This window comes from Paralichthys olivaceus, chromosome 15 (assembly GCF_024713975.1).
Source record: "Paralichthys olivaceus isolate ysfri-2021 chromosome 15, ASM2471397v2, whole genome shotgun sequence".
In the NCBI taxonomy this organism is placed as follows: domain Eukaryota; kingdom Metazoa; phylum Chordata; class Actinopteri; order Pleuronectiformes; family Paralichthyidae; genus Paralichthys; species Paralichthys olivaceus.
In genome coordinates, this window is record NC_091107.1 from 14,898,437 (window position 1) to 14,922,692 (window position 24,256).

Here is a 24,256-nt window from a genome sequence, read left to right on the forward strand (position 1 = left end):
GTCTGCATTATTCACCACAGGACATGATGGAGGAAGTGCTTAGCTTGGAGTTTTCAGATTTGATTAGTCAGTTTTAGACCTGACTAACGTTGCATTCACACACTTAAGAACCGTACGCCTGTCCTTCTCGGTCCATTATTGTAAACAGAAACTGACTGCACAGTAATGGTAGACTTTATTAGGAGGAAAATGTGGTGGGTAAGAGGTTAAGTACAGTGTGGATGACTTACAGTGAGAGCTATAACAAGGATGCAACTGAGACCATGTGACAGAGTTTGCCATCTGAGCCCGGGAACAGTTACACATGCAGGCAGAGGACACAGGGACAAGTGCAAATCCACCCCGGATCTTCCAGCTGTTTAAAAGGCTGTAAATGAACTTTACACTGGCAGATTAAACTTGTAAGTCTTTACCTTTACTTTGCAAGTACTTAATACACAGGGACCTATTATTTATTGAGCAGGTTATTATGTACTCACTTATGGGGAGGGGTTAACTTTTTTTCTTTACAAGCTCATGCATATCTTATACTACTCTTCTAGGGCTAACTTTGGAGCTTATATATATATATATACTTAGTAGAGCTTGTATTATTCTGACTCAACTGACTAAGCAAAACTAAGCAAACACAACACCGGAATCTATATTCAAATCTGTTTTTTATATAACCAAAGTTATCACTGTGTTTGATTATACGATACTCAGAGATGGATTTCAGTTTTCACCTGAGGGTTACAAACAACACCAACAGTAAGTGTTCATATCGACTATGAACTCCATTCAGTGATTAATAATGACTGTATACAGGTAGGTGACGTGTGGTGGCGGATGCTTGTTTCATGGGTGTGGAGCTCAATAAGTGAATGATACTGGCCGGGCTGCAGGCTCACTGCGCTCCTCTCCAGGCCCCTCCACTGGAGTGTCAATGCAGCAGCTGTGGGAACTCTTCCAGAACTGCAATAAGAAAAAAGAAAAAAAAAACAGCCTACCCTGCTGCAGAAAGACAGGATGCTGCTGTAGACCTGTGCAGGACAATGCAGCACCTTCATGGGCAGTCACACACTCACCACACATGTACTGTTCAGATATTCATTAGTATGTGTCCTAAATTACTGTTTCCATGTAGACGTACCCGGAAGCACAGATGTGTCATCTGCTCTCACTGCAGCAAAATGCCTGCTGCTCCAGAAAGACAAGGACACACATCTCAGCACTTATACAGTAAAGCACCAGTGCAACACTGTAAAATACTCCATTTCAAGTGAAAGTGCTGCTTTCAAAGCAGAAGTACAGATATACCTTTGAAGCACTATAAATTGTACTCTACCAATTCATACTAAGAACAAACTGTATAATGTACATTCAGAGTAACAGTGTGGAGAGGCATGTGGTTTATGTCATGTTAGTGCAGAACCAGACAGGTTCACACATGTCGCAGCTTAGTTCCTGTGGGATATGTAATAAAAACTGATTTTACACAGAGAGATTGTCTTTCAGACGTCTCATTGTGATCATGTACATAAACACGGAGAGGCCTAAGCACAGTGGAAAAAAGGAAATCAGAGTTTCTGAGAACCAGGGAAGATTTACCCTTCAACAGTTTAACAGTTTCCTCTTTGGTAATTTCTTCCTGAGTTTCTTCCTCTCTGGAGAACCTCGGCCTCTGCTGCTTATCTGGGAGAGGGAAGCCAAATGACACAGATGTATTTCTAAGATCACACCCTCTGACGCACAACCACAGCCTTGGTCTTTCTTAACAATCAACATTAGACTTCTTAAAGTCAGCAGTCACATGGTAAGATTGAGAATGATCCAACATTGTGGGAATTGTATGCGATTACATGTGAGATTACTTTGTTCAATTATGTTCAGTGAAGACATTCCTACTTGATAATGAGTATGTGTCATTTCCCTCATCTCAAAAGAATGGATACAAAGTACTGGAAAGACTTAACAGTGAATAAGTGATTTAACCTGTGGTATTCTCATGGTGAGTCTGGTGTTAACTGATAATGAAGCATTTGAAAAAATATCCCAGTGAGATTATTTCAATCTGTTTCTAAGACACTTCCATAAGATGCATTGATCGGATATCAGACAGAAAATATCAGATCTGATAATCCATTAAGTCAGGGGTTGCGTGCTTATGATTGCCCAGCTGTTTTAAGAGGCATGATTCTGACTGTGTACAGCCACTCCTATATGTGTGACACATATAGGAGTGGCTGTTGATAATTCACACTCCCTCGCCTGATTTGTTGACCTCATGAGCTGATCTGTTCCCACACCTCAACACATTTATCAAAATGCAAACAAAATATACTCAAAAGTAGTCATTTTATTATACAGTGTTTAAACAGAGATACATTTGGTGACAAACATTTCAGGATGTAATTTTAAAAAGTGTAAAGTTCTGCTTATTTTACAATATGTACAGGATTGAAATACAAAATCAGCATTTGCCAAGGCAGTAAACAACTCATCACTCATATGTCTCTGGAAGCTAAAACACCCACTCTCTCATTTCATGTCCAAAAAAATTAAAAAATGATCTGTAAAGACACAAAACACAGTTCAAAGATATATCGTTAAAAAACTTTCACTGTGTCTAGTCTCAGCTGGTGCTTTCAGGAAGTGAGCAGCAGAAAGGCCTGATGTGGCAGTGGAGCAGATAAACACTCAATGTGTGTGTTTCTGTATTAACAATGAACTAAATTAAATCGGCTGAATCTATATTCTGTTAAAGTTTTTTCACTGATCTGAGACAATACATTTTTTTCCAGCAGCAGCTCTGTGGAAACACAGTCAAATTAGCACGAACAAGCAAAGTTACAGTGCATGTAGAAAAGAATCATCCATCAATCCACATCCATACAACAAGCAAAGAAAAGAGGGAGCTCCAGTGATTTATGTTAACGTTACAGATTTTAAGAGTAATACTATATATCTTAAAAGTTATATAAAGCCCCATGTTGCTGTGAGAGATGGGTGAAATTCAAAAAATGTTCTAATGTGATGTCACGTCAGTGTTGGTTGGGTCTGAAGGGTATGAAAAGCAAAATTAAAGTACCCAAATGTTGAGCTTAGCGACATGAAAATAACCTCTACAAACCAAACTGTCAGTCTTCTAATTGCATCATGGGTAATGTAGGTTTTGATAAGGAAATAGAAATAGCAGAATTTGTTCCGTCTTTTAAAACTGCCTGTCAGTGTTAGAGTACAACGGCCAATACTCTTTTTGACATATAATAAATTACATGTGAACATTTACATGTTAATGAATCATCAATCGCAATTTAATCATCACCACCGCTTCCATCATCAGCTTCACCGCCGTCGTCGTCATCGTCATCATCATCATCGTCGTCGTCGTCATCATCTTCTTCAAGGCCATCCTCTTCCTCATCGTCATCGCCACTGCTGGGCTCAGACTCTTCATCATCTGAACTTTCAGCTTCTTTCTTCTTCACAACTTTCAGATGAACTGCCTCTTCCAGTGTACTGACCCCACCCCCACAAAACAAATGCAATCCAATCACACAAACACATACATACATAAAAAGTGAGATGGGCTATTTGTGTATAAAGTGGTAAATAATTGGGCAAATGGAAATTGCGGCAATTAAACAAAAGACCCACTTTGGTTTACCTCAGCAAACATTGACTGCCAAAAGATGATAATGAATACAATACCCAAAATCCTCAGCTTGTAGTAAACCCAGCCAGAGTACCACGGAGAATCGATGCACTGCTTCTCTCAGTAGACGGAGATGACCGAAACATCAGTTTATTAACATTTCTCCACCCAAACCTCGTGGTTCTCTGGGTTTAAAGTCTCAGGGTTAGTAAACATGTGTTCAAAACTAAAAGTGGCACATACTGTGAAGCAGCGTGAGGGTTATGGCCAGAAAAAAGTTAATCTGTTCTTATCTGTAATACAATCCCTCAGGAAAAGGCAAAAGAGAGGATACATTGATTTATGACTCAATTCACCACAGCAGCATCATATCTTAAGTGCTGTTGTGCTCTTTAGGGATAACATTTAGTATAAACGAGACAAACTTTCAAATGATGATTCAGTTGAAGCACAGCACTACAAAACTCATGATCAATTTAAAAAAAGAAAATGAAAAGACATTTAACTTGTCATTTCATTGCTATATGATGAAAAAAAAGAAAATCAGCAGAAAAAACTGCAATTGGGGTAGTCTGCACTGCTGCTGTGAATTGAGGATAATGAACAAGTTTAAAAGACCCGCACTTTGTTAGAAACTCCATCCATATTTACATCTCCTAGTCTACAGTTTAAATACTGAATGGAACTTTTGGTAAAAGCATATGCAAGTGTTTAAAGATTTGGTGTTACAACAAATTGGATGTGTGGTGCATTACAGCTGTAATACTGAAGTGAATAAACTGCAATGAAATCTGGGAGGTTCACATTGGAGGAGCAAAGATGGAAGAAAAAGTCACCGTGCCACCCTCAGCTTTCATTTGGCTCTTCTGGCAGAGTGGACCCAAACGGCCAATTAGACGGCACACCAGTCCTGAAAAGAAGCCAGTGGAGCTCCTGCTCTCTGTTCCTCACCACACGGTCGGGTCCTTCCACTCTTGATCCCGTGGACGCAGCTCGATGTCGTTTTCCATGCCTCGTCTCCTGTGGAACCTCACCACCACAAAGATAGTGAGGAAGATAAGGATTGCGCCACAGGCGCATCCGATGATGATCGCCAGGATGCTGATGTCAGAGAGTGAAACTAGAGGCAATGGAACCAAAATAAGTGAAAACATATCGCGAATGCAGCAGCAGAGAACACAATAGAGATGAAATAGATTCATAGAGCATCCCAAATTCCTGTTGTAAGGCCAGAATATTTTTACCAGGAGCAGTACATTATTACGATCTAAATATATTCTGAAAACACCGTTGTCCTGACTGTAAAGCCAAAATAAGATGAAATTGACTTCTCTTCTTCACAGATGTCTTACCTTTGTTGACGACTCTGAAACTGATCTCTCCGTTTTTGCCGTGCACATCTGGACGGTTGCGCACCTGGCAGATGAAGGTACCGTTAAAGGTCGGAGGCACCTCTTGCAGGGTGATGGAGGCGTCCCGTCTCGTTATATCCCCCGACCACACTGCATGGCCTTTAAAACGGCCATTATTTGGGGGGTACGGTACTTCCTGGTAGTAAAACACCTGGAACACACACACAAACCATTAATGCATACAAATAATGTAGTGTTGAAGTCCAAATTATTGCTTCTACAAAAATGCTACTGCTCTGGCTATGTCAGCTGTTAGCCAGCTAACATAGCACAGCTGGGTTCTGTGCTACATGAACATTTTACTAACGTTCTGCGAACATGGGGCTAACTTTACCTTCACTGTGCGCTTTCAACTCCTCAACACAACCCGACAGCCACTCGCTCTTCGAGGAGAATTTTGAGACCTTGAAGGCGGGGACACTGGGTGATGCTCCCCTCCTTTGATTGGTCACTTTGAACACTCCAGTCCCCACCATATCTCTGAACTTACTGAAAATGACTGTCTGGACTATTGCTGACATTTGATTATTTTTATATTTTGGGATCGTCACCGGGAGATAAGCATGTTTTTTTCTTGACATGACCTAAAGTAATATATGTATTGTAAGAGTCACCATTAGCAGCTAGCAGCCCAGCCACTGACTCTTCTCCTCTGGATTCACTTAGAGCTGTTAGGAGTCAAATTTATCAACTGACAATCGACACAAGAATGAGAGCGAGAAAATGAAACAAGCGAATGACAACATTAAAACACTATAAATAAAAACACTCAAGGTAGTTTTTTAGTAAAAGCACAGTTCCTACACACCGACTCATCTTTTCCTGAGTCTATGGGCCTGAAGATCCACGACACTATGACCGACTGGGATGACACCGGGTGAGTGGAGGTGAAGGTGCACTTCAGTTTCACATCTGTCCCGTTGGCTGCCTCCAAGTCGCTTGGAGTGTAAATTTCTATCCCACTGACATGTTGCATCCCTGTGACAGAGACAACCAAGTAAAACAACAAGGAATATGCATTAATATCTAATCTAATGCACAAAGGCTCAAGGGTCAAACAGCTCAGGTTAGTGTAATTTTTCAGCAGTTTTTCCCGTGTTTCAGCAACTAATCGGAAACATCCATGACAGTTGGGAGCAAAGTAACATGGAGATCTCTGCTGTTAGTATATATTAAGTTAAGTTGTGCCGACAATCTGTGCGACAGCCCGCCACTTGAGATCGTGCGACCTGATTTTCCACTTGCCGTCGTGAACACAATGGCAAACAAGAACATAACTAATTCAAATAATTTAAGAGCTGCTATGCATACCGCAGGTTAACAAGTGCCTGTATGTATGAGGAGAGATCATTAGGTCATATTGATACTGCCTTTAGAGAAGCCTTAACAAACACAGGGAGTATTAAATATTACATCTGGAAAAAGCTCATTTGGGTATTTATGATTTTAACAAGTGGTATAAATCTTTTGACGAATTTTAATCATGTTTTCACTATAAACCCATGAAACCTACAGCAGGAGCAAACTGGCAACTGTTCATCTCCCTCGAGGGTTGTGGCAAAGTTCAGCAGTTTAGCTCAATCTGAATCACACTGTCAGCCACAGTGACGAACAGACCGCCAGACTCTTCCTGAAGATTAAAACATTCCTTCTAATAAACCACAGAGAAGAAGAAAAAGAAACCAAGAATGTCCAGTAATCCTGGACTGAGAGGCGTGAAATCAAATGTTCTGTAGATGAAAAAACTAAGGGGATAGGAGAATTTAATAGGACATGTTCAGAGTCTCTGTGCGAAGAACTTGTAAAATGTAAAATTCAATGATTAAAAAGAGGATTAATAACAGTTGAATCAAAGCAAACCTTAGACTGTAAATAGAGGATATAAAACAACCTGAAAAATAAATAAATTCCCATATTACTCAAATGAAAAGTCACGAAACATAACGCATCTCCAAAAGGTTAAGAGCTCTTCAATATACTTAGGTGGATATGTTTTTTTCCCCTTTTTAAAATGTAACCTCTTAACATATTTGCCATATGATCTATTGGTTAAAATTGTTGATTTATTGGTATATACAGTTGTTAGTTGGTATAGGCAGCTGTTTCTTGCTGAGTTCTTTGTCTAATTCCTGGAAACTTGTTTAGCTCCAAAATGATCTCTTCCTCTTATCAAATTCCCAGTACAAACAGAAATCTCAAAGGAAGTTGAAGAAAACAAACGAGAAGGAAAAAATGTTTGAATGTGTGGGTGTTTTTCTAACAACCAAACTGGGCAACTAGGAACAAATAATGTGAAAGAATGACATTAATTTCAGTCAAGACTAGACCTGGACCACAACACTGGGGCTGGCCATATGAACGCTAAAGTCCAAGACTGACTGATGAACCGTTTTCACACATGAACTCTAGAAAAAATTGATTTGGAGTGAAGAGTAGAAAGTTTGCCGTGTATGAGTTTTCCTTTCGGTTATGAAGACAGCAGCAGGAGATTAGAGTCCAACACATTCATAATAAAGAGTTGGTGTTTGGGTAAATCATGCAGGAGGCAGGACATGATGTATGAATTCTGCTGTCTAGGGCACATGCAGTGTTTCTTTTACAGCACACTGACATCTCTTATCGCCAAAAGCTCTCCAATCTCGCTGTCTCTCCAGGTTGACATTTTTGTCTGCGTCTTCTACATGAAGGACACCTCTTTTCTCTCTGTGTCCATTCAGAGTAATAAACATCACCAACAGGCCAACTCACTTGCTGGGAATTTTCCAGACATTTTTGTCCTCTATTTTCACAAGGGCTCAATCAGATATTTAGGGAGGAAAAGTTCGGGAATATAAACGGAACAATGGACTCAGACATTTGTGTTTTCACATACAGCCCCTCGAGAAAATGTGTGGACTTCAGTTCATTTCTATAGAGTGACGAAGTTCCACCATTGGTCAGCCGGTCGAGTGCTCTGTCACACTAAATTTCCTGACACTTTCTCTCTCTGGGAACATTTTGTGAACAGAAATGAAACCACAGTTGTTGTATTGAAGTTATTTGTAGTGATTCTCAGTATCGTCACGTTGCTTGTTTCGTTTCACCCCACATCCAAGAGGGCTTTTCAGTTTTAACTGACTAGTGGGAGGTTTCAGGTATTTAAACGTGGTGGATTGTTACAGATCATGACAGTTGTTATGTTAAACATGCAGGTCATTGACCAGCACAGCCACCAACTAGAGGGCTGTTGGGGTCCAGAGCTGTGAATAGAAGTTGATAGTCGCAGACCCACCCTGCTACTGTGTGAATACATGTTAAATACCCGAAAACACACACGAGTCAGCTTTGTTAGCTGTTTTAAAATAATATGGGAGGGAGAGGGAAGGAGAAAAGCAAACAAATAAAGAATAAAGAAACCTAGTGACATTGTGAGTGCAAATAAGATGCCATGATGTCATGAATATAATAGTGTCGTTCAGTGACTTTTTGAGCAGACTTTACCTAATTTGAATTGAAAATATTTGTTTCCAGCACATATTTGTTATTTAAACTAGTCTTTTTTCCCTTTTACAAGAAGCAGCATTGGATTCTTGCACAATGTATTTGACCTTAAATACAAAACTAAATGATAAACAGAGGTTTTCCAAATTGGCTATAAATATTCTATTTTATCTATCTATTCTAGATAAGGTTTTCAGATTAAGGCCAAATTAGTAGTTTAACATTGTGACAGTCACTATATTTTCCTAACTATTAGTTTTCTTATGTACCCACCCACTATCACTTTTTTATAAAACTTAATTAATCAAAAGCTTCCCAGTCCTTCCCAAGGCTCTGTATGTAAATACTGTTAATACATAGCAAATAAACATGTCTGTGTTACTTGTAAAACAAGTTATAGTGTAGTTTAGATATACATATACATAATATCTCCCTCACAGGAAAAATCCTGCTCCACATTATCTATCTGTTGTGATACCATGAAACTGATCATCAAACAACCTGACATTTACAAAAACCACCAACCTCTACGACTCACTGGCTTCAACCTGAAGTTAAAAGGTAAATAATCTGTGCCATGGGCTCATTTGTATGTTATTTTGTTAGTTTCATTTTCCACCATTCAACCATCAGGACATTCCCTGGGGGCCAGGAGTTTCCTGACCTGCCTGTCCAAACAGCTCCTCCAAACTCCACATTTGCAGGGTATTTGAGTAAAACAAATCTCAATGACAGCAGAAAGATGGTTTTGTGTATTTTTCAAAAGCCAACATACTGATCATTGTCGCTCATTCAACATGCAGCAGGGGATGTGTGGGGATTGTTTTGAATTACTGACAAAACATGTTGAAATTACACAACACTACTGAGTTTTAAGCCTTGTTACAACAACCCCAACAATCTAAAGAATGGAAACTGTTGAGACTTCATTTGTGGTATCAATTAGGATCTGTGTTGTGATGAATTGTTTCCTTTATGAAGCAATTCATCCCCCCCAAAGTTAAAAAGCACAATACTGCCAATTATCACATTCAATATTCAGCAAAAACTTTATTCCCTAAATATAGTTACTAATGCAGCCCCATCAAGTAGATGAGTTTTAACACAAATCAGAAACAGCAGCATGCATTGTTGTGTGTTGCTGCCACAGTGAGCAATTATACATAGGACTTTAAATATATGACATTTTAACAATAACACTGAGCAGGAGGATGCACATTATAACTACTCATCTAGGTGGATAAAATGACATAAATAATAGTCCTGCAGTAGATAATTGAGGTGTAGATCCAACTTGATAGTGGTTTGCATGGATTAGAGTCCTCCCGTATGGTTTTTGGGGGCTGATACTGATATTAGGGTGTAAAAAATTTATGTTACCAATATCATTCAATTCCAGACATGTTTTTGCCTGTGATCACCAAACCTATGTAGTAAAGCTGAATCATGTTGTTCTGTAGTTCACTTGTGTACCTGTGATCTACAGCTGCTGCTAGAAGAAGAGTTAAATTATAGATTTGATTGAAATATTACATAAGAGTAAATGTAACATATATAAGTATAAGTTCATGGGAACTGCATGTCTCGTTGCTCATATATATATGAAAACATTATATATTCTACTCTGTAGGCTACTCTAAACTATGAGTGAAGGCTTCATGTAAAGCGATCAAGACAAATAAACAAGCCTAACAGACAAAATGCTGCTGGTCCTGCAGTGAGAGGTGTTTAATAATCCACCTGTCCAAAAAAAAAACAAGGCTTATTCACTTCAGTGGTGTCGTTAGTAACTTTGCTCTGCTTTAGAGAAAACGTAGTAGGAGCGGACTATGTCCAGGAAGTAGCTGGGACTCACCTGGCACCAGGAGTCCTCCCAGGAGAAGCAGAGGCCATATCCGACACATGGGATAATAATAAAACATTTATCCTGGGTTGGTTAGATCCTGTGTGAGAGTCGCTTCATGCAGGTTCACACGCCTCACACATGGAGGAAGATCTCACCGCAGACAGTCGGGGTGAAAGAATCAGACGCCCTGCCTGTCGTCTTCGCTGGTGAAAGAGTGAGTCACCCTCCGCTCGCACATACCTGATGGGCGGTGTTTAGCCGATCCTCTCTCTTCTTGCATAACCTGTATGATCAGACACAAAGCTGTCACGTAGCACCTGCACTATTCTACCAAAGCTTGTTTCTGTTTCACTCCCGATGTCCCAGAGGAAGTTTAGATCCACTGACTCAGGAGTTACTAATTAACCCAGAGTCAAGTTAAAACTTATTAAGTTAAGTTAAACTTAATTTGGACTAAAGCCAATTCTCTCTGGACTGGTTCCCCCTGGTGGCCACAGCATCACATCACAAACATCAGCCACTGCTCAGTCAACAGGCCTCTGTTTAATTCTGGGGGGGTGAATGAGGAATATTATGTGTTTTATTGTGTGATAACATTTAAGGTTCAGTGTGAAGTTGCATGTTGCAGCTGAATACCCCTCACCTCACCCTTCCCTTCTAAACATGAAAGAGAACCTGTGGTAGCCTTCAGTTGTCATTAAACCTCAAATGAAAAGAGAGAGTTTTACCCCACAGACAGGGGCAACATACTATTGGTGGTGAAAACATGTTTTGCAGCTCATGATGGGCACAACAGTGTTAATCCTATAACAGTGTCCCTTCATAACCTCTCATGCCCTAGTGCACTTGCACAGCACAAATGTTGATCAGGCAATGCAAGGTTTATGTTTAGATAAACATACAAATATGAAAATAAGAAATAGAGATGACATCATATCTTACAAAGGTAGTTTACATTTGTAATTCAGAGTTTCAAATTTGAAACATGCTTGGTGGAAGTTGCTGCTGAATACAAAAAGAACATTTCACAGGAGCATTTATGGCCACTTTGATTTCTTGGCCTATGAGGCACAACACAAATCAGTGTTGGTGATTGCCTATGATGATAAGTCTGTTATTTCATGCATCTGAAATAACTTCTCACAAAACATGATCCTGACATGTCTACACTTGCCAGCTCAGATCTGCATGTCAGAGGCAACCTTCCCAAAGCCCCATCTGCATACAAATCTATTTATAACAGAATGCACCACAGCTCAATTATAAATTATAAATATATATATATATATATATATACATCTGTTTTTGTGAACTTATTCAAATTAATGTGTTATTAAAAAATACATTTGAAAAGCCTACTATCATCAGCAACAAGAATGACCACACCACAATAATATTAACTCTAAAATATTACAAACAAAACAAATAAACAATAATTGAGTAGATACAGTAATTGATTATTGACTCTATAATAAATACTCTGTAACCTACATAGCTTATCTGTGGATGTGGATTACTATGTTGATGCGGTTGCTCTTGCTTTGTAAAAATACAAGTTCACATTTATAATGTGCAGTTGCACAGTTGCAGTGTCAACCATGTATATATCAAGTAAATGTGACTTGTAGTCTGTGATTATAGTTATTACTCAGACTCAGGGTCCAGTTGAAATGCATCAACACAGATTAAAACACATGCAAAAGCCCAAAAGAGAAAAACATCTATAAATATAAATTAATATTAACGTAATGTAAAAGCGTCCTTTCTCGTGGTTGTATTTTAAAGCATACACAACATATTTCTACACAGCTCCTGTGTTTCCTGCAGCACTGGAAGGAAGAGTTTTGACCTAACATGACCATGATGCTTTGCGGTCTGCCGCAGGGAGATGAGCCACGAGTGGAAGTGAGAGGTCTGTTCACAGATGGCACTCAAACAGAGATGGGGCTTTGGGGAGGCTGCTAAAGACAAATAGAATCTGTCACGCTGATATTTCTCACACGAGCAAGAAGAGTGTTGTTGTTTATGAATCAAAAGTCAAGCGCGTGAGGCTGTTTTTAGATTTGAATGGCACATTCAAAACCAGCGAGCCACCCATGATTCATTGCGGCAGCAGCCTTGTGTGTACTTCCCTGGAATTAAAACATAGATTACAGAAGCTAGCTGGTTCAGGTTTATGCTGCACAGCTAGCTACTTTAGCTTTACTCATATCGGTGGATTGTATAGTTTGGGTGTGTAACTCCAGCTCGCTGCAGTGTCCTCCCCGGTGTTACGGTCAGAGCTATCTGCTTCCGGCTCTCCTCCTCTCACACTCTCTGCTCTCTGCCTTCCTTGACACACCTTTTGTTGTCTCGTCGAGCTGGAGTCAGCTAACGGCTGCTACCGAGCATCACCCGCCGCCTGCCCCACAGCGGAGAGCTCAAGTCGCGGGTAAACAGTTGCGCTGAAGCCGGAGGGAGCCGACACGTGACGGCCGACAACACACAAGGTAGCTTGTCTTGCAAATCGATATTGATGATAATAAACTACATTTCTGGAAGCGATCGCGTTAATGTCGACTGTGTCTGTCGTTAAGTGTGAGAGGTGCAGCCGTAACAGTCATTAGCGGGCTGGTTAGCTCGCTGGCTAACATGCTAACAGTGTGATAGCGGATTTAATGCTCTATGATCTGTAAACACCCGCCGTGAAAGCGAAAGTCGCCGACATCCGTATTAGCACCGTCTGTCTGCTCCTGTGATGCTAAGCTGCTACATGGCATCAGCCTCTGTTAGCTGCTGCTTCCCTCCTCACACTGCACCGACCTGAACCGACAGAAAGCCGTCATATTCATTGTGTATAGTTGTGTCTCTCTGTGAATGACGTGTGGTGTCCTGCAGGATGAATGCTGATGAACGGAACCCAGCTGCAGTGGCTCAGCCGGTAGAAGATGCACAAGGAGACGGACGCTGGATGTCACAGGTTTGTTTTTAGTGGAGGAAACTTTCTCTCGTTGTCTTCATGTTTCATAAAGTAAAATATCACATTTGTTCTTATGCATTCAGGCGATATCCTGCATTATTTGCTCTCATTATTCGGCTTGTCCATGCTTCTTCATAGCATCGGTTTTGGTTGCTGTGATGACATATTTTTTAGAAGCTTTAAAATCTTAAAATGATCAGGATAACACCCCAGTGTGATGTTAGACTCATGACAAATTATATTAACTCAATATATTGATAAATGTCACATTATTATTTCGGATAAGTTAAAGTACTGATTGAAGATTGTGGTTTTTAACTCCTTTATTTCAGTGAATTACATCACTTGACAGATTGATCTATTATGTGTTATACCTCCTCTCTGTGTTTGCACGATTCATATGCATTGCTATATGATTTGTATTATACTGCTATGGATGAATATCCTATTGTGATATTTATCGATATTGTTTTCATTACCTAGCCCTAACTTACGACAATGCTGTAAAAACACATTGAATCATGCATTTATATTCTTACCATTGATCTTCATAGTTGTGCAGTGATTCTGTGCATTGTCTTGTTTTGAGGAGACTTTGAGATTCAAGCTAGATCTGCATCAATAATGTTTGGATGCTGTTCTCTATAATATCAGTGATAAATAAATGGGGGGTGAGATTAATGTGAGTGGTCGTCATTATATTTGTTTCCCAAGGCTTGTGTTTCTTTCAGACAGCCACATTTTCTTGCTTGTTTAGTAGGTCTGTGTAAATTTAATCCTTCAAAGCTGATAGAACTGAGACAGTCTGCTTCGCTCTGAGCTCCTTTTTAGATGGGGCACCAGACATGGCTTGACTGGGATGAGCCAACAGGATTTTGTCTTGACTTGGATAGCTTGCAAGTATTAAGCTCCTGCTAGGATTTGGTAGACAACTTAACACAAATGTGTTAACTCGGACTGAAAGACTTGTTATAGAACTGATTGGATTGATTTCTGTAAATGTTATTTATTTATGTATCCATTCCAACCTTCACAATTGTGCACTACATCCTAAGCTCTAGTGATGAACTTTATTAACTTTTTTTTTTACAGCACACAAGATTTGTGTTGGAGTGTAAAGATGGTGAACCAGAAGTGCTTTTTGTGGGAGATTCTATGGTTCAGCTAATGCAGCAGTATGAGGTGAGATATGATATTCTACACCTGGAAATTTGAATGAGTATTTTCACACACTACTCTTGATATGACATAAATGTACAGGTTTATTTTGCTGCAGTTCGAGTCTTATATCTAAACATATAGCTTTGTATTGCATCTTGTTCTTGATCAGCATCATTTGTTGTAAGCATCAGTGAGATATTTGGTGTTAGTCACCAAAGTAAGAAATACAGAGTAGCTCATATGAAATCCAGACTCATGGTTTCCTATCCACAGATGTGGAGAGAATTGTTCTCTCCTCTTCATGCTCTCAACTTTGGCATTGGAGGAGACACCACCTGCAATGTGCTGTGGAGGCTACAGAACGGAGAGCTTGAGAACATCCGTCCCAAGGTAAGACAATAGCAGCCATATTCCTATTATGTAAGTCACAGTGTGCTTTTTGTAAAAACTCTAGTAGCAGCACTTTGTTGTATCACTCTAGCTGTGCTTAGAGACTTGTACTTCTCTACCATTGCCTGGATGTAAAAGCACGAAAACTCATTCTCTCAAAACACTGAGCAGGATCTTGGCTCCAGAGATGAGTGTGTGCTGTGAGAATAAGCAACACGTCTGTCTGTGGTCTTTTCCAGGTGGTGGTGTTGTGGGTAGGAACCAACAATTACCAACACACAGCAGAGCAAGTTGCAGGAGGAATTCTTGCTATTGCGCAACTGCTCACATCCTGTCTCCCAAAGGCAAAGATAGTTGTACTGGTAAGTTCCGTTTTATATCTTGTCTTGTACCTTGTTTGTTTTAAATAGACATGTTGTTGATGGGATTTCTCTCTGCAGCTGTCGCACTGAGTGACTTTAAGTAACCTTTCCACTTTTAGCGGCTAACAAAATAATGAAGTATTCCATACACTGAACATTGCATCATAGAAAAAAAGTAAACGCACTATCAATATATTGACCCTCTCTTTTTGCTGTCCTCAGGGTCTGTTGCCACGGGGGGAGTGGCCCAACCCGCTGAGGGTGAAGAACGCTGCTGTTAACGATTTCTTGCGTTCTTGGCTGCCACGTCTGGGCCAGGCTCAGTTTCTGGACGTGAGCGGGGATTTTGTTCACTCTGATGGAACCATCGTCCCAACGGACATGTTTGACTTCCTTCACCTGACGCCGACAGGTTACCGCAAAGTGGCCAAGCCCCTCAGTGACCTGCTGCTACAGATACTGGAGGAGACACCAGAGGAGAGGCGGGCATCGCTGGTTTGAAGGCCATTGCCGAGCAGCAACATTTATCTAGAGGCATATCTCCTCCTACTGCTGTGGGAGAAGGGGGGGGTGTGCCCCTGGTATCTGGAGGAGGAAGGACCCACTCACAGTGGGGGAGGTAGTACCCTGATGTGAGTGGGCCCTCGAGGTGGGTGGGATGACATCCATGAGCGGAGAGTTGTTACGGGGAGGTGATAAGGAGGGAGAGAGACCTCACTACAGACGTAGACACTGTGATTGCAGTAGTAAGCTCTAATGCAAAATGAAAGGACAGACTTCTCTGAACAATAGACAGACATACAGAGACCATATGAGACATCAGTGGCTCACACAGCTCTATCTTGGCCTGTGGAAAAAATGAATGTCTCTCTCTGTCACTTTTTCCACAGAGACACGATACTAAACAGAGAAACAATCCAATTTCTTCCCTTATGTTTTGTTTGGAGTCCGCAAAACTGTAACTGAGTGGTCTCGATATTAAAGAAATACAGCACGCAACAAACAGTAGAAAGAACCTAATCCAACATTGTATAATGTTATGAGTCTGACCAGTTTACTACAGAGCAGAGGTTCCCAACCTGGTGGTCAGGGCGTCCTTAGAGGTGTCAAGAAAAATCTTGAGGTTTTTTATTTTTTCAGATATGTCTATTTTTTTGACCTTTTTAAATCATGAAAAAGGGGATATGTTCACTGCGTCAGGCGTCTAAAAATCCAAATTCAATTGGAGAGGTTAAAATCACTTTAGATGGTCCACAAGTGAATGGTTGGGAACCAAAACAGCATATAAAAGAGTGTATACAAATTTAGTTTTGTCAGTCCAGTTCTTCATGTACTATTTCATGTAAAACCAGATAAGGAGCACCAAGTCTTTAAAATGGTCACTTTTTAACTGATGTAACTATTTTATCGTCTTGACAAATTGTTGATCAATGTAAAATAGAAGATATTTGGAGAGACCACACACACAGATCACTACTTCATCTCATGTGACTTAAAACCACAGCAGAACTAAATGTTCACGTCAAACCTGGCGTTCACTGCATGCATGTTTTAAGGTGAGCCTCAGCTTCTGTGTTGAAAGTGGGCCGACGCTTCTGTATGTTATATCCAATGTGCTTTAATTATTTATGTACATTAATTGAGTAAATGTCAGCCAAAATCATGTATTCATACATATCCATTAGTGATGTTACACTGTTGTATCTGCATGGGTCTTCCAAACAACACTAATCCTGTCGCTTACCTGCAAAGCTTCTATTAGTAGATTTACATTTCACTATTTTTGTCCCAAAAAATCTGTGACATTTTTGAGTAGGAAAATATCATAATTTCAGGCTGTCATATTCTCGTGCTCCAGTCCAACAGTTAACTTGATTTTCATTTTAACAACAAAGAAAATAATTCTGAGACGTGGCTGACACGTCATCTTTACATCACTATTCACAACACAAGCTATCCCCTGTGAATACAGTTTGATGTGTGACATTCATCTGTATCTCACCCTAATATGTCCAAATGTCCATAGTCCAACCCTCACACCCGCTCTCTCTCCCTCTTAACATGAATATACAGTATTTTTATCGTCGAAGCTCCTCTTGATTCTGTTTCTCACCCTCTCTTTATTTCAGACACTGTTCTCATAGTGAGTCCAGCCCTGCCACCTCACATCTCCACATTGTATAGCTATTGAATTGTTTTAGGGAGACAAAGTAGGCTCTGAACACAGCTATAGTGAATATTGTCACGCTAAAGAGAAATCACAGGTCATGTAAATAAAGGTATTCGTCTGTGAGCTTAACACCGTAGCTGTTCCTCCATGGCTTCGGTTCTGTTGCCAGCATCAAATGATACTGTTGTCTTAAGCTCCGCACATTCACATGCTGTGTTGAATATAAATGGTGTATGTGTGTGCCTTATGTGTTGATGGGGACAGTTGTGTGGACAGTATGTGTGCTCCTGGATTGTGTACGTTGGATGTGCGAGTGTTTAGAAGTGACCCCACCGCCCACGGTTGTACATAAGAGGTCAGGCTTGAGAGAGTGATGTGTGAAGAGGGTTCAGATTGTGGGAGTCTGTTTTTGGTGCAATACACTCTTTGCACTGTTTTGACTTGCTGTCACATTATTGCGTTAAAGCATTCCAATAAAAAAAAATCCTGAATCTAATGAAGTATTCGCTTATTAGTGTATTTATTAATTAAGTGATTTAAGAATTATTTGGTTGTCATCATGTGTTACTGTTACCCACCAACAGAGGGAACCATTTCACCAGAGAATTGAAACGATGGCCACCAACAAGACTCGCTGCTGCTTCTGTTTTATTCAGATTGTCAGTGCCTAGTTAATATCTTTACATCAAGTTACATTTTTTTTGTAATAACTCACCAGCAGGGCTCTGAGGAAATCTCCTGTTAAAACTTCCTCATTAAACATTTAGTTAGGCGTGCTGAAGTGTGATTACTGGCGAGTAGTAAAATACTTGCTGAATAAACCATTTGCTCACTCTTAATGTGGTTCTATTTATGGAGGCCTGTACCTCAGACAGTCTATTGACAGTAATTATCCATGGAATGAACATTATAAGTTCATGTTTCCAACACAGAAGTCAATAGAGTGTCAAAACAGTTACATACTTACCATTTTTGTGAATTGTCCTCAGTTATCACTGGGGTTTCTCTTCATACCTGTTTCATCAGAGTGTGTGATATGCTGCCATGTGTGATAAATGGTGCTGTGGTTAAAAAATCTTAGACTCATATATCGTCTGCTTCAGGCTACAGCTTTAATGCTGTATCTGATCACAGCAGGAACTCTGGCCATGAACTATAAATTCCAGCTCATTTACCACTTCAGTGTAATAACACAAGCTCCGAACACCAGCCCTTCACTGATGGTGGGGTTCTCTGATTGAAACATGGACAAAGATGATTGTGTTCTCGGAATAAATTCCAAAGATTCAATTTGTTTTCTTGAATATGAGTGACTTTGTTCCAAATTAGTCAGATGTCCCTCATGGGGTTCAGCCTCTTTCATTGCCATGTGATGCAACTGTTATTATAGTGTGATGGCTCTCAGATCAGATGTCATTGTTCAAAGTGCACATGTGTGCCAGAGCCATGTGCTTGTTCTGTGGCTCTTGCTGCTGTTGTTTTATGTTTTGGTCAAAAGTTGAAGCTAAATCTGTCACATGTTTTAAATTCACAATCCAATTATTTTTTACAGGAAATGAAATGGGGACACTGTGCTCATGATAAAAGCAGAAGTTTAGAAAACAACCATACATCCTACAACCATTCATATAGTTCATAGTGACTGGGAAATTGGTACATTATGAATAGCAGCAGGGCAAAATTTACATCAGGGACCTGTTTCTGTTGTCACCAAGATACTGTGGGATTGATTTTACAGTGGGTGCAGGAACCTGCATCAACCAGGTGAGGGACCTCAACCCTGTCTGTGTGCATCAATATTTTTAACTATTTGATTTGCAATGGATGATGGTTTGAAACCACAACTAATTTGAGGCACAGGTTTTGGTATTTGCAGTAACATATATTATTATGAAGCAACAGTAATAACGTTATAGAACACATGATTCCTCATGACTGATATCAGGATTCATGTTCACAGAAACGGCCACATGGCTTTGACTGAGGAAATTCCCCTCCTCTGCAAAAACACTGTTCAGCATCACTAAACCAGCGGTTGTTGCATGATAAAGTTCATGACTTTAATGGTTGGTTCATCTCTGCCTTGAGCTTCTGTTCTCGTCTTTGTGCATTTTGTATGTTAGTACGCAGGATTATGCAAAAACTACACTGCACATTTCTATGAAACTCAGTGGAAGGATGTGTAATGAGTCAGGAAGGAACTCATTTAACTTTGGTGCGGATCCAATAATTAATTTCCCATTTATTAAACATTGTATGAAAGAGCTTTTTTTTGTTTGACATATCAGCGATCTCTCAGAAATTTAGATATGGTTTCATAAGGGGACTGTTGGGCGTTGGCAGGTATGTGCTCCACCGAGTGTCATTCCAGTTTTGTCTTACTGTGGGCGTTTACATTTTTTCCATGCTGAAAGTTATATCTGTTTTATTTTCACTGTTTTTCAGGGAATAATTCACAGATCTTAATGAAAGAAACCAAGCCTATTATGGGGGACTGATCCATGAGTGTGTGAAAATAGGTGCAGCTTGGTTAAATTTAAGGGAACTGTTGGGCCTTGGTGTAGGTATGGGCTTCGATGAGTGCCATTCTATTAAAAGTGATGAGTTATAGTTCCTATGTTGTTGGCAGGTTTCAACAGACCAGCTGAAAGATGGTTTACCAAAAGCAACCTTTTCTAAAAGTGAACTTTGAGGATCCATGATCCATTCAACTTGTCAGTCTGCTCTGTCTTCCTCACTCTGTGTTTAACGTTGTCAGATTTCAATATTTGGCCTCAAACAGTTTTAGGGGAAACCCCTGCTTGACACCTGATACTACTGTGACCTACTTATTTTACCCACTTACTGTTGATTGCCACCACATACAGTAGCTTACGACACAAACAGGAACCATAACACCTCGATGAAACCATTTGGGGGCTTAAGGTACAAAAAGTGTTTTACCTGCATTAAGCCTTGTGAAACAGCATGTCTGCATCAATCCAGAGCTATCCCGATGGGTTTTTTTTTTTTTACCCCATGACCAGGTCATCGAATTTTCATTTACACCCATTGATTTCTGCTGCGCACTTCTCAATAATTGTCTTGGTTCTAAAGCTAATTCAGCAGATCTCAGGTCAGGGTCACAAGGTCCAGCTCACTTCTCTTTCAACCAGGGCAATCAGTGCTCGACTGCAGTCTGTGACGATTACTTGAAGACCTTACACTGACGTCACCCTGCTGCATACAAACCAAAGCAGCCTAACATTTCCTCTGCTGTTAATTAATGCCATCGTGCCTTTCTCATAAAATAAGAAGCTGCATTTTTGTGTGTGTTTAAGTTCAGTTTGGGTTAAAAACAACTCAATAGGACAAGCTGCCCTTTGGACTGTTCTAAGCACACAACTAATTATTGTTGGTTTAGATGGATACAAACCTACAGTATCACCTTGTGTTGTGAGATTTATTCAGGAGCTTTGTGACTTTTAGATGTGTCATGCTTTAAATATCTTCCTGTGTACAAACCTAAACATGTTACATTTTTTTTCTCTTCTTACTCCTGATAAAACAGTTATTGTAAGGCAAAAATATTTGATAGGAAAGTAGAGATTTAACTTGAGGAATGTGACATTCAAACCTACAAGAATGTTTGAAAGAGTGCAATCGATGCTTCTGGGAAAATGTGTAAATCGGGGAAAAAACATTGAAATAATCAATTTTTTCTTTGTGGGAAACTAAAGCAGCTCCATCTCTTAGATAATAAAAATGTGTGTCTTTGTACCTTACACAATGGCTTTACATTTACCCTGGGTTATAACTTGATTTTGTGCCTACATGTGAAAAACAACTGTGGACAAGGGACTAAAATGTATCTTCAAAAAAAGATTCCATTGGCAACTGCTTTGAGTCTTTTTATTCAAATAATCTTCATCAGCAGATGGACTTTGACCAGTTTTAATGGAATGAAAAACAGAACATTTTCTAAATTCATCAGTGTGTTGTAGTTCATCAGTCTTCACGCCTCTTGTCTGAATTAAACTGCATGAGACGCTGCAGAGAGATCAGTCAGTCGGAGTCATGAAAGAACATAATCCCTCAGCACTAACCGTGCTGGTCATGTCCATTAGTGCCATGCCAGAAAATCCACTCATGGTGGTTGAAGTCATGCCTCTGAAGAAGGGTGTGACATCTTTTTTCCAATGCGTCACTCAGCGTCTTTACATCACCTCAGTGACTAGCCTGATGATCACACTGAAGGTTGAGTCTGGAGTCTGGAGGAGGTGACAGCCTTGCAGCCTTCCTCAAGACTAAGTCTAAGAAATTTGGAAATAGCCTTTGGGCCTTGTTTGATTCAATGCTCTACAGTAGCCACCAGCAGTGATGGTTCCACCTCTTGAGGCTTATTTATGCACAACGTTAGATAAATATACAGAAACAGACAGAACCTTCTGTCCGCACTTTCATTTTGTTCATTTCGTCCATATTTGTGCACGTCTCCTGAAAACATACGTGTAAAATGGAGCAGTACCACCGGAAATCGTGGGGGGCAGTGTAGCCAATAGTTCACGCAAGACAGTCAGACATGAGAATGAAATTTCTGAGGAGAGACATTTTGAGTTGGTGAAACACTATAGGCCCAGGAAATAGGACAAACAGATGCTTTTCCCTCTTTCTCAAGAGGTAATAAACCTTCTTCACCTTCGACCTGTTTGTTGCTGTCAGAAACTCTCAACTCTGCACTGCCCCCTAGTGGATGTATTGCTTAACAACCAAGCCAACATAAAAGACGCATGGAAGTATTTGTGGACATTGTTACACTGTTTGAGATATATCTTTTTGTACCTAATGGCAGCATACATTAGCTTATACCTTGCTCATCAGTACAGAGGTAGCTGTCAAAGTTTCACTGTGAAGGCTTTAGTGATACCTAGTGGTGAGGTTGCAGATTGCAACTGAATAACCCTGCCCTCGCCTTTTCTAAACATGTAGCAGAACATACAGTAGAGGGAACATAAAAACACGGAAGGCTGTTTCTAGAACCAATGTTTGGTTTGTCTGTTCTTGGCTACTGGAAAAACATGGCAGACAAGGAGGCTGACCCACTTTTAAAGAACTTATTCTGAGGTCATGAAAAAACAGTGATTCTTAATTTCAGGTGATTACACACTCATGTAACAACATTACCCATGCAAACATATTAAAGATAGAACAACCTAATTTAGACTGGACCATTACAGGAGGAGAAGGTGTTATATCAGGTCCCCCATACACGTTTTCCCAGACAGTCTGAGGAGCTGGCTGCTCTCCAGTCTAAATACCACCTCTTTAACCTCAGGCTATCGTCGCCCCTGTTATGCCCCTGTATGGCAGCAAAGTACATTCCACTACAGTGAGGCCAGTGATGTGTTGGTGTTTCCACACTTTCATTTAAACCCTGATGGAATGAAAAAAAAAAAAGGCTCCGGTGTCAAAAAGGCCAGGCACCACTGTTCTGCAACAAATGATCTGCAGACATTTTAAAAAGACTGAGACATAACAACATCAGATAAGTGATGTTTGTTTTAGTTTGTTTGGGAATGTTTCAGATGGGACGAGTGGACTTTTTAAATATCATTAATTTAAGCCAGGTTTCTCAGTGGTTTGATGGGCCAGAAGTGAAATGAATTTATGAGTTATGAAAACTCAGCTTCAAAGTGCTGGTGTAAAAATTGACCTCACATTTACATAGTTACCTCATTACTCAGCGTAAAAATAGAAACACTTCTTTTTCACTGAGCCTCTGTTCTGCAGCATTTTTAAATACCTTGATCAAAGTAATGTGGATATTCAAAGAAGGGAGGTTTTTTTTTCAGATCCAGTAACTGCTGCTGCTGCTGCTGCTGCTGCTGCTGCTGCTAAACACCCAGCACGTACATGTTGATATCATTCACAGCTCTCAGTCACTCACTGATTTATGAATTAATCATTAATACACTAAGTTACACTTCACAACAAACAGCAGCTGATACGATTGTAAAGTCAGGGAGTACATTATACTGTCTGAAATAAAGTTTGATCAAGTGATAAAATGTTAAAGGCCACACCCTGAAACAATGCAAAACACTCAAGGATATTACTCTGAATACATTACATTGAAACTGTAATGTATTCAGGTTCACTTAAAATGACTGATCAGAGCTACTGTTAATGAAAACCAAAGGATCTGATCGACTTTATTAACAGAGCTGTCTCAACTCTGTGTTACAGTTACGCGCTAATGGATAACAATTTTAAAATGAAAACAATTGTCCGATAATAAATTCAGCCACACAAAGCTATTTTAATCTGCTCGGCTTTAGGTAGTTGCACCTTCCTTGCACATTTCATGAACTATTGCTGCTGTCGTTTTTGCACGGACCTGCACAGATCGACCCCAGGAGGTCAAGCAACTGATTAAATAAGCGCCATTCTTTTCTAGAATCTTTTTATATAAATTTGGATCTACAATTTTGATATGGCCCCTAATGTCATCTATCCTCATTTAAGACAGCGTCCCTTGCATCTCCCTCTATTACTTTCCTTATCACAGCCGCCACAATTTATGCACATGAACGGAAAACCCTGCTGAGCAGCATCAAGGCTATGTTTCTCTGACCTGCCCTCACTGTTGTCATGACGACAATAATGAATGATGATGAAAATAATAGATTAAAAAACTTAAAAATAAAGGATAAAATGGATGAAGTGCATATTTACTGTATTGTCTTCAACCGGTGTAGTCGTTGCTCATGGATATACCATTTTAACCCTCTGTGTCAATCCTTCTTACACACAGTTTCCTGTTACCAGACTGTGAAAAAAAAGGGAAGTCTTTCTGTTTA

The 24,256-nt window shown here is 40.0% G+C and overlaps 2 protein-coding genes across 2 annotated transcripts; one reads left to right on the forward strand and one right to left on the reverse strand.

Annotated features, from left to right (window-relative positions):
* Positions 1 to 2,318: 2,318 nt before the first annotated feature.
* On the reverse strand, positions 2,319 to 10,595 carry LOC109628605 (myelin protein zero-like protein 2). Its single transcript, XM_020085793.2, has 5 exons — positions 10,385 to 10,595; positions 5,858 to 6,027; positions 4,990 to 5,200; positions 4,589 to 4,757; positions 2,319 to 3,501 (listed from the first exon to the last, which is right to left on the reverse strand). The coding sequence occupies exons 1-5, from the start codon at positions 10,449 to 10,451 to the stop codon at positions 3,297 to 3,299; spliced, it is 822 nt and encodes a 273-aa protein (XP_019941352.1). The 5' UTR covers positions 10,452 to 10,595; the 3' UTR covers positions 2,319 to 3,296.
* A 1,920-nt stretch (positions 10,596 to 12,515) lies between these two features.
* Positions 12,516 to 17,913, forward strand: pafah1b2 (platelet-activating factor acetylhydrolase 1b, catalytic subunit 2). Its single transcript, XM_020085794.2, has 6 exons — positions 12,516 to 12,864; positions 13,253 to 13,334; positions 14,427 to 14,516; positions 14,769 to 14,885; positions 15,125 to 15,247; positions 15,470 to 17,913. Exons 2-6 carry the CDS (start codon positions 13,254 to 13,256, stop codon positions 15,746 to 15,748), a joined length of 690 nt encoding a protein of 229 aa, XP_019941353.1. The 5' UTR covers positions 12,516 to 12,864; position 13,253; the 3' UTR covers positions 15,749 to 17,913.
* The last annotated feature ends 6,343 nt before the right edge of the window (positions 17,914 to 24,256 follow it).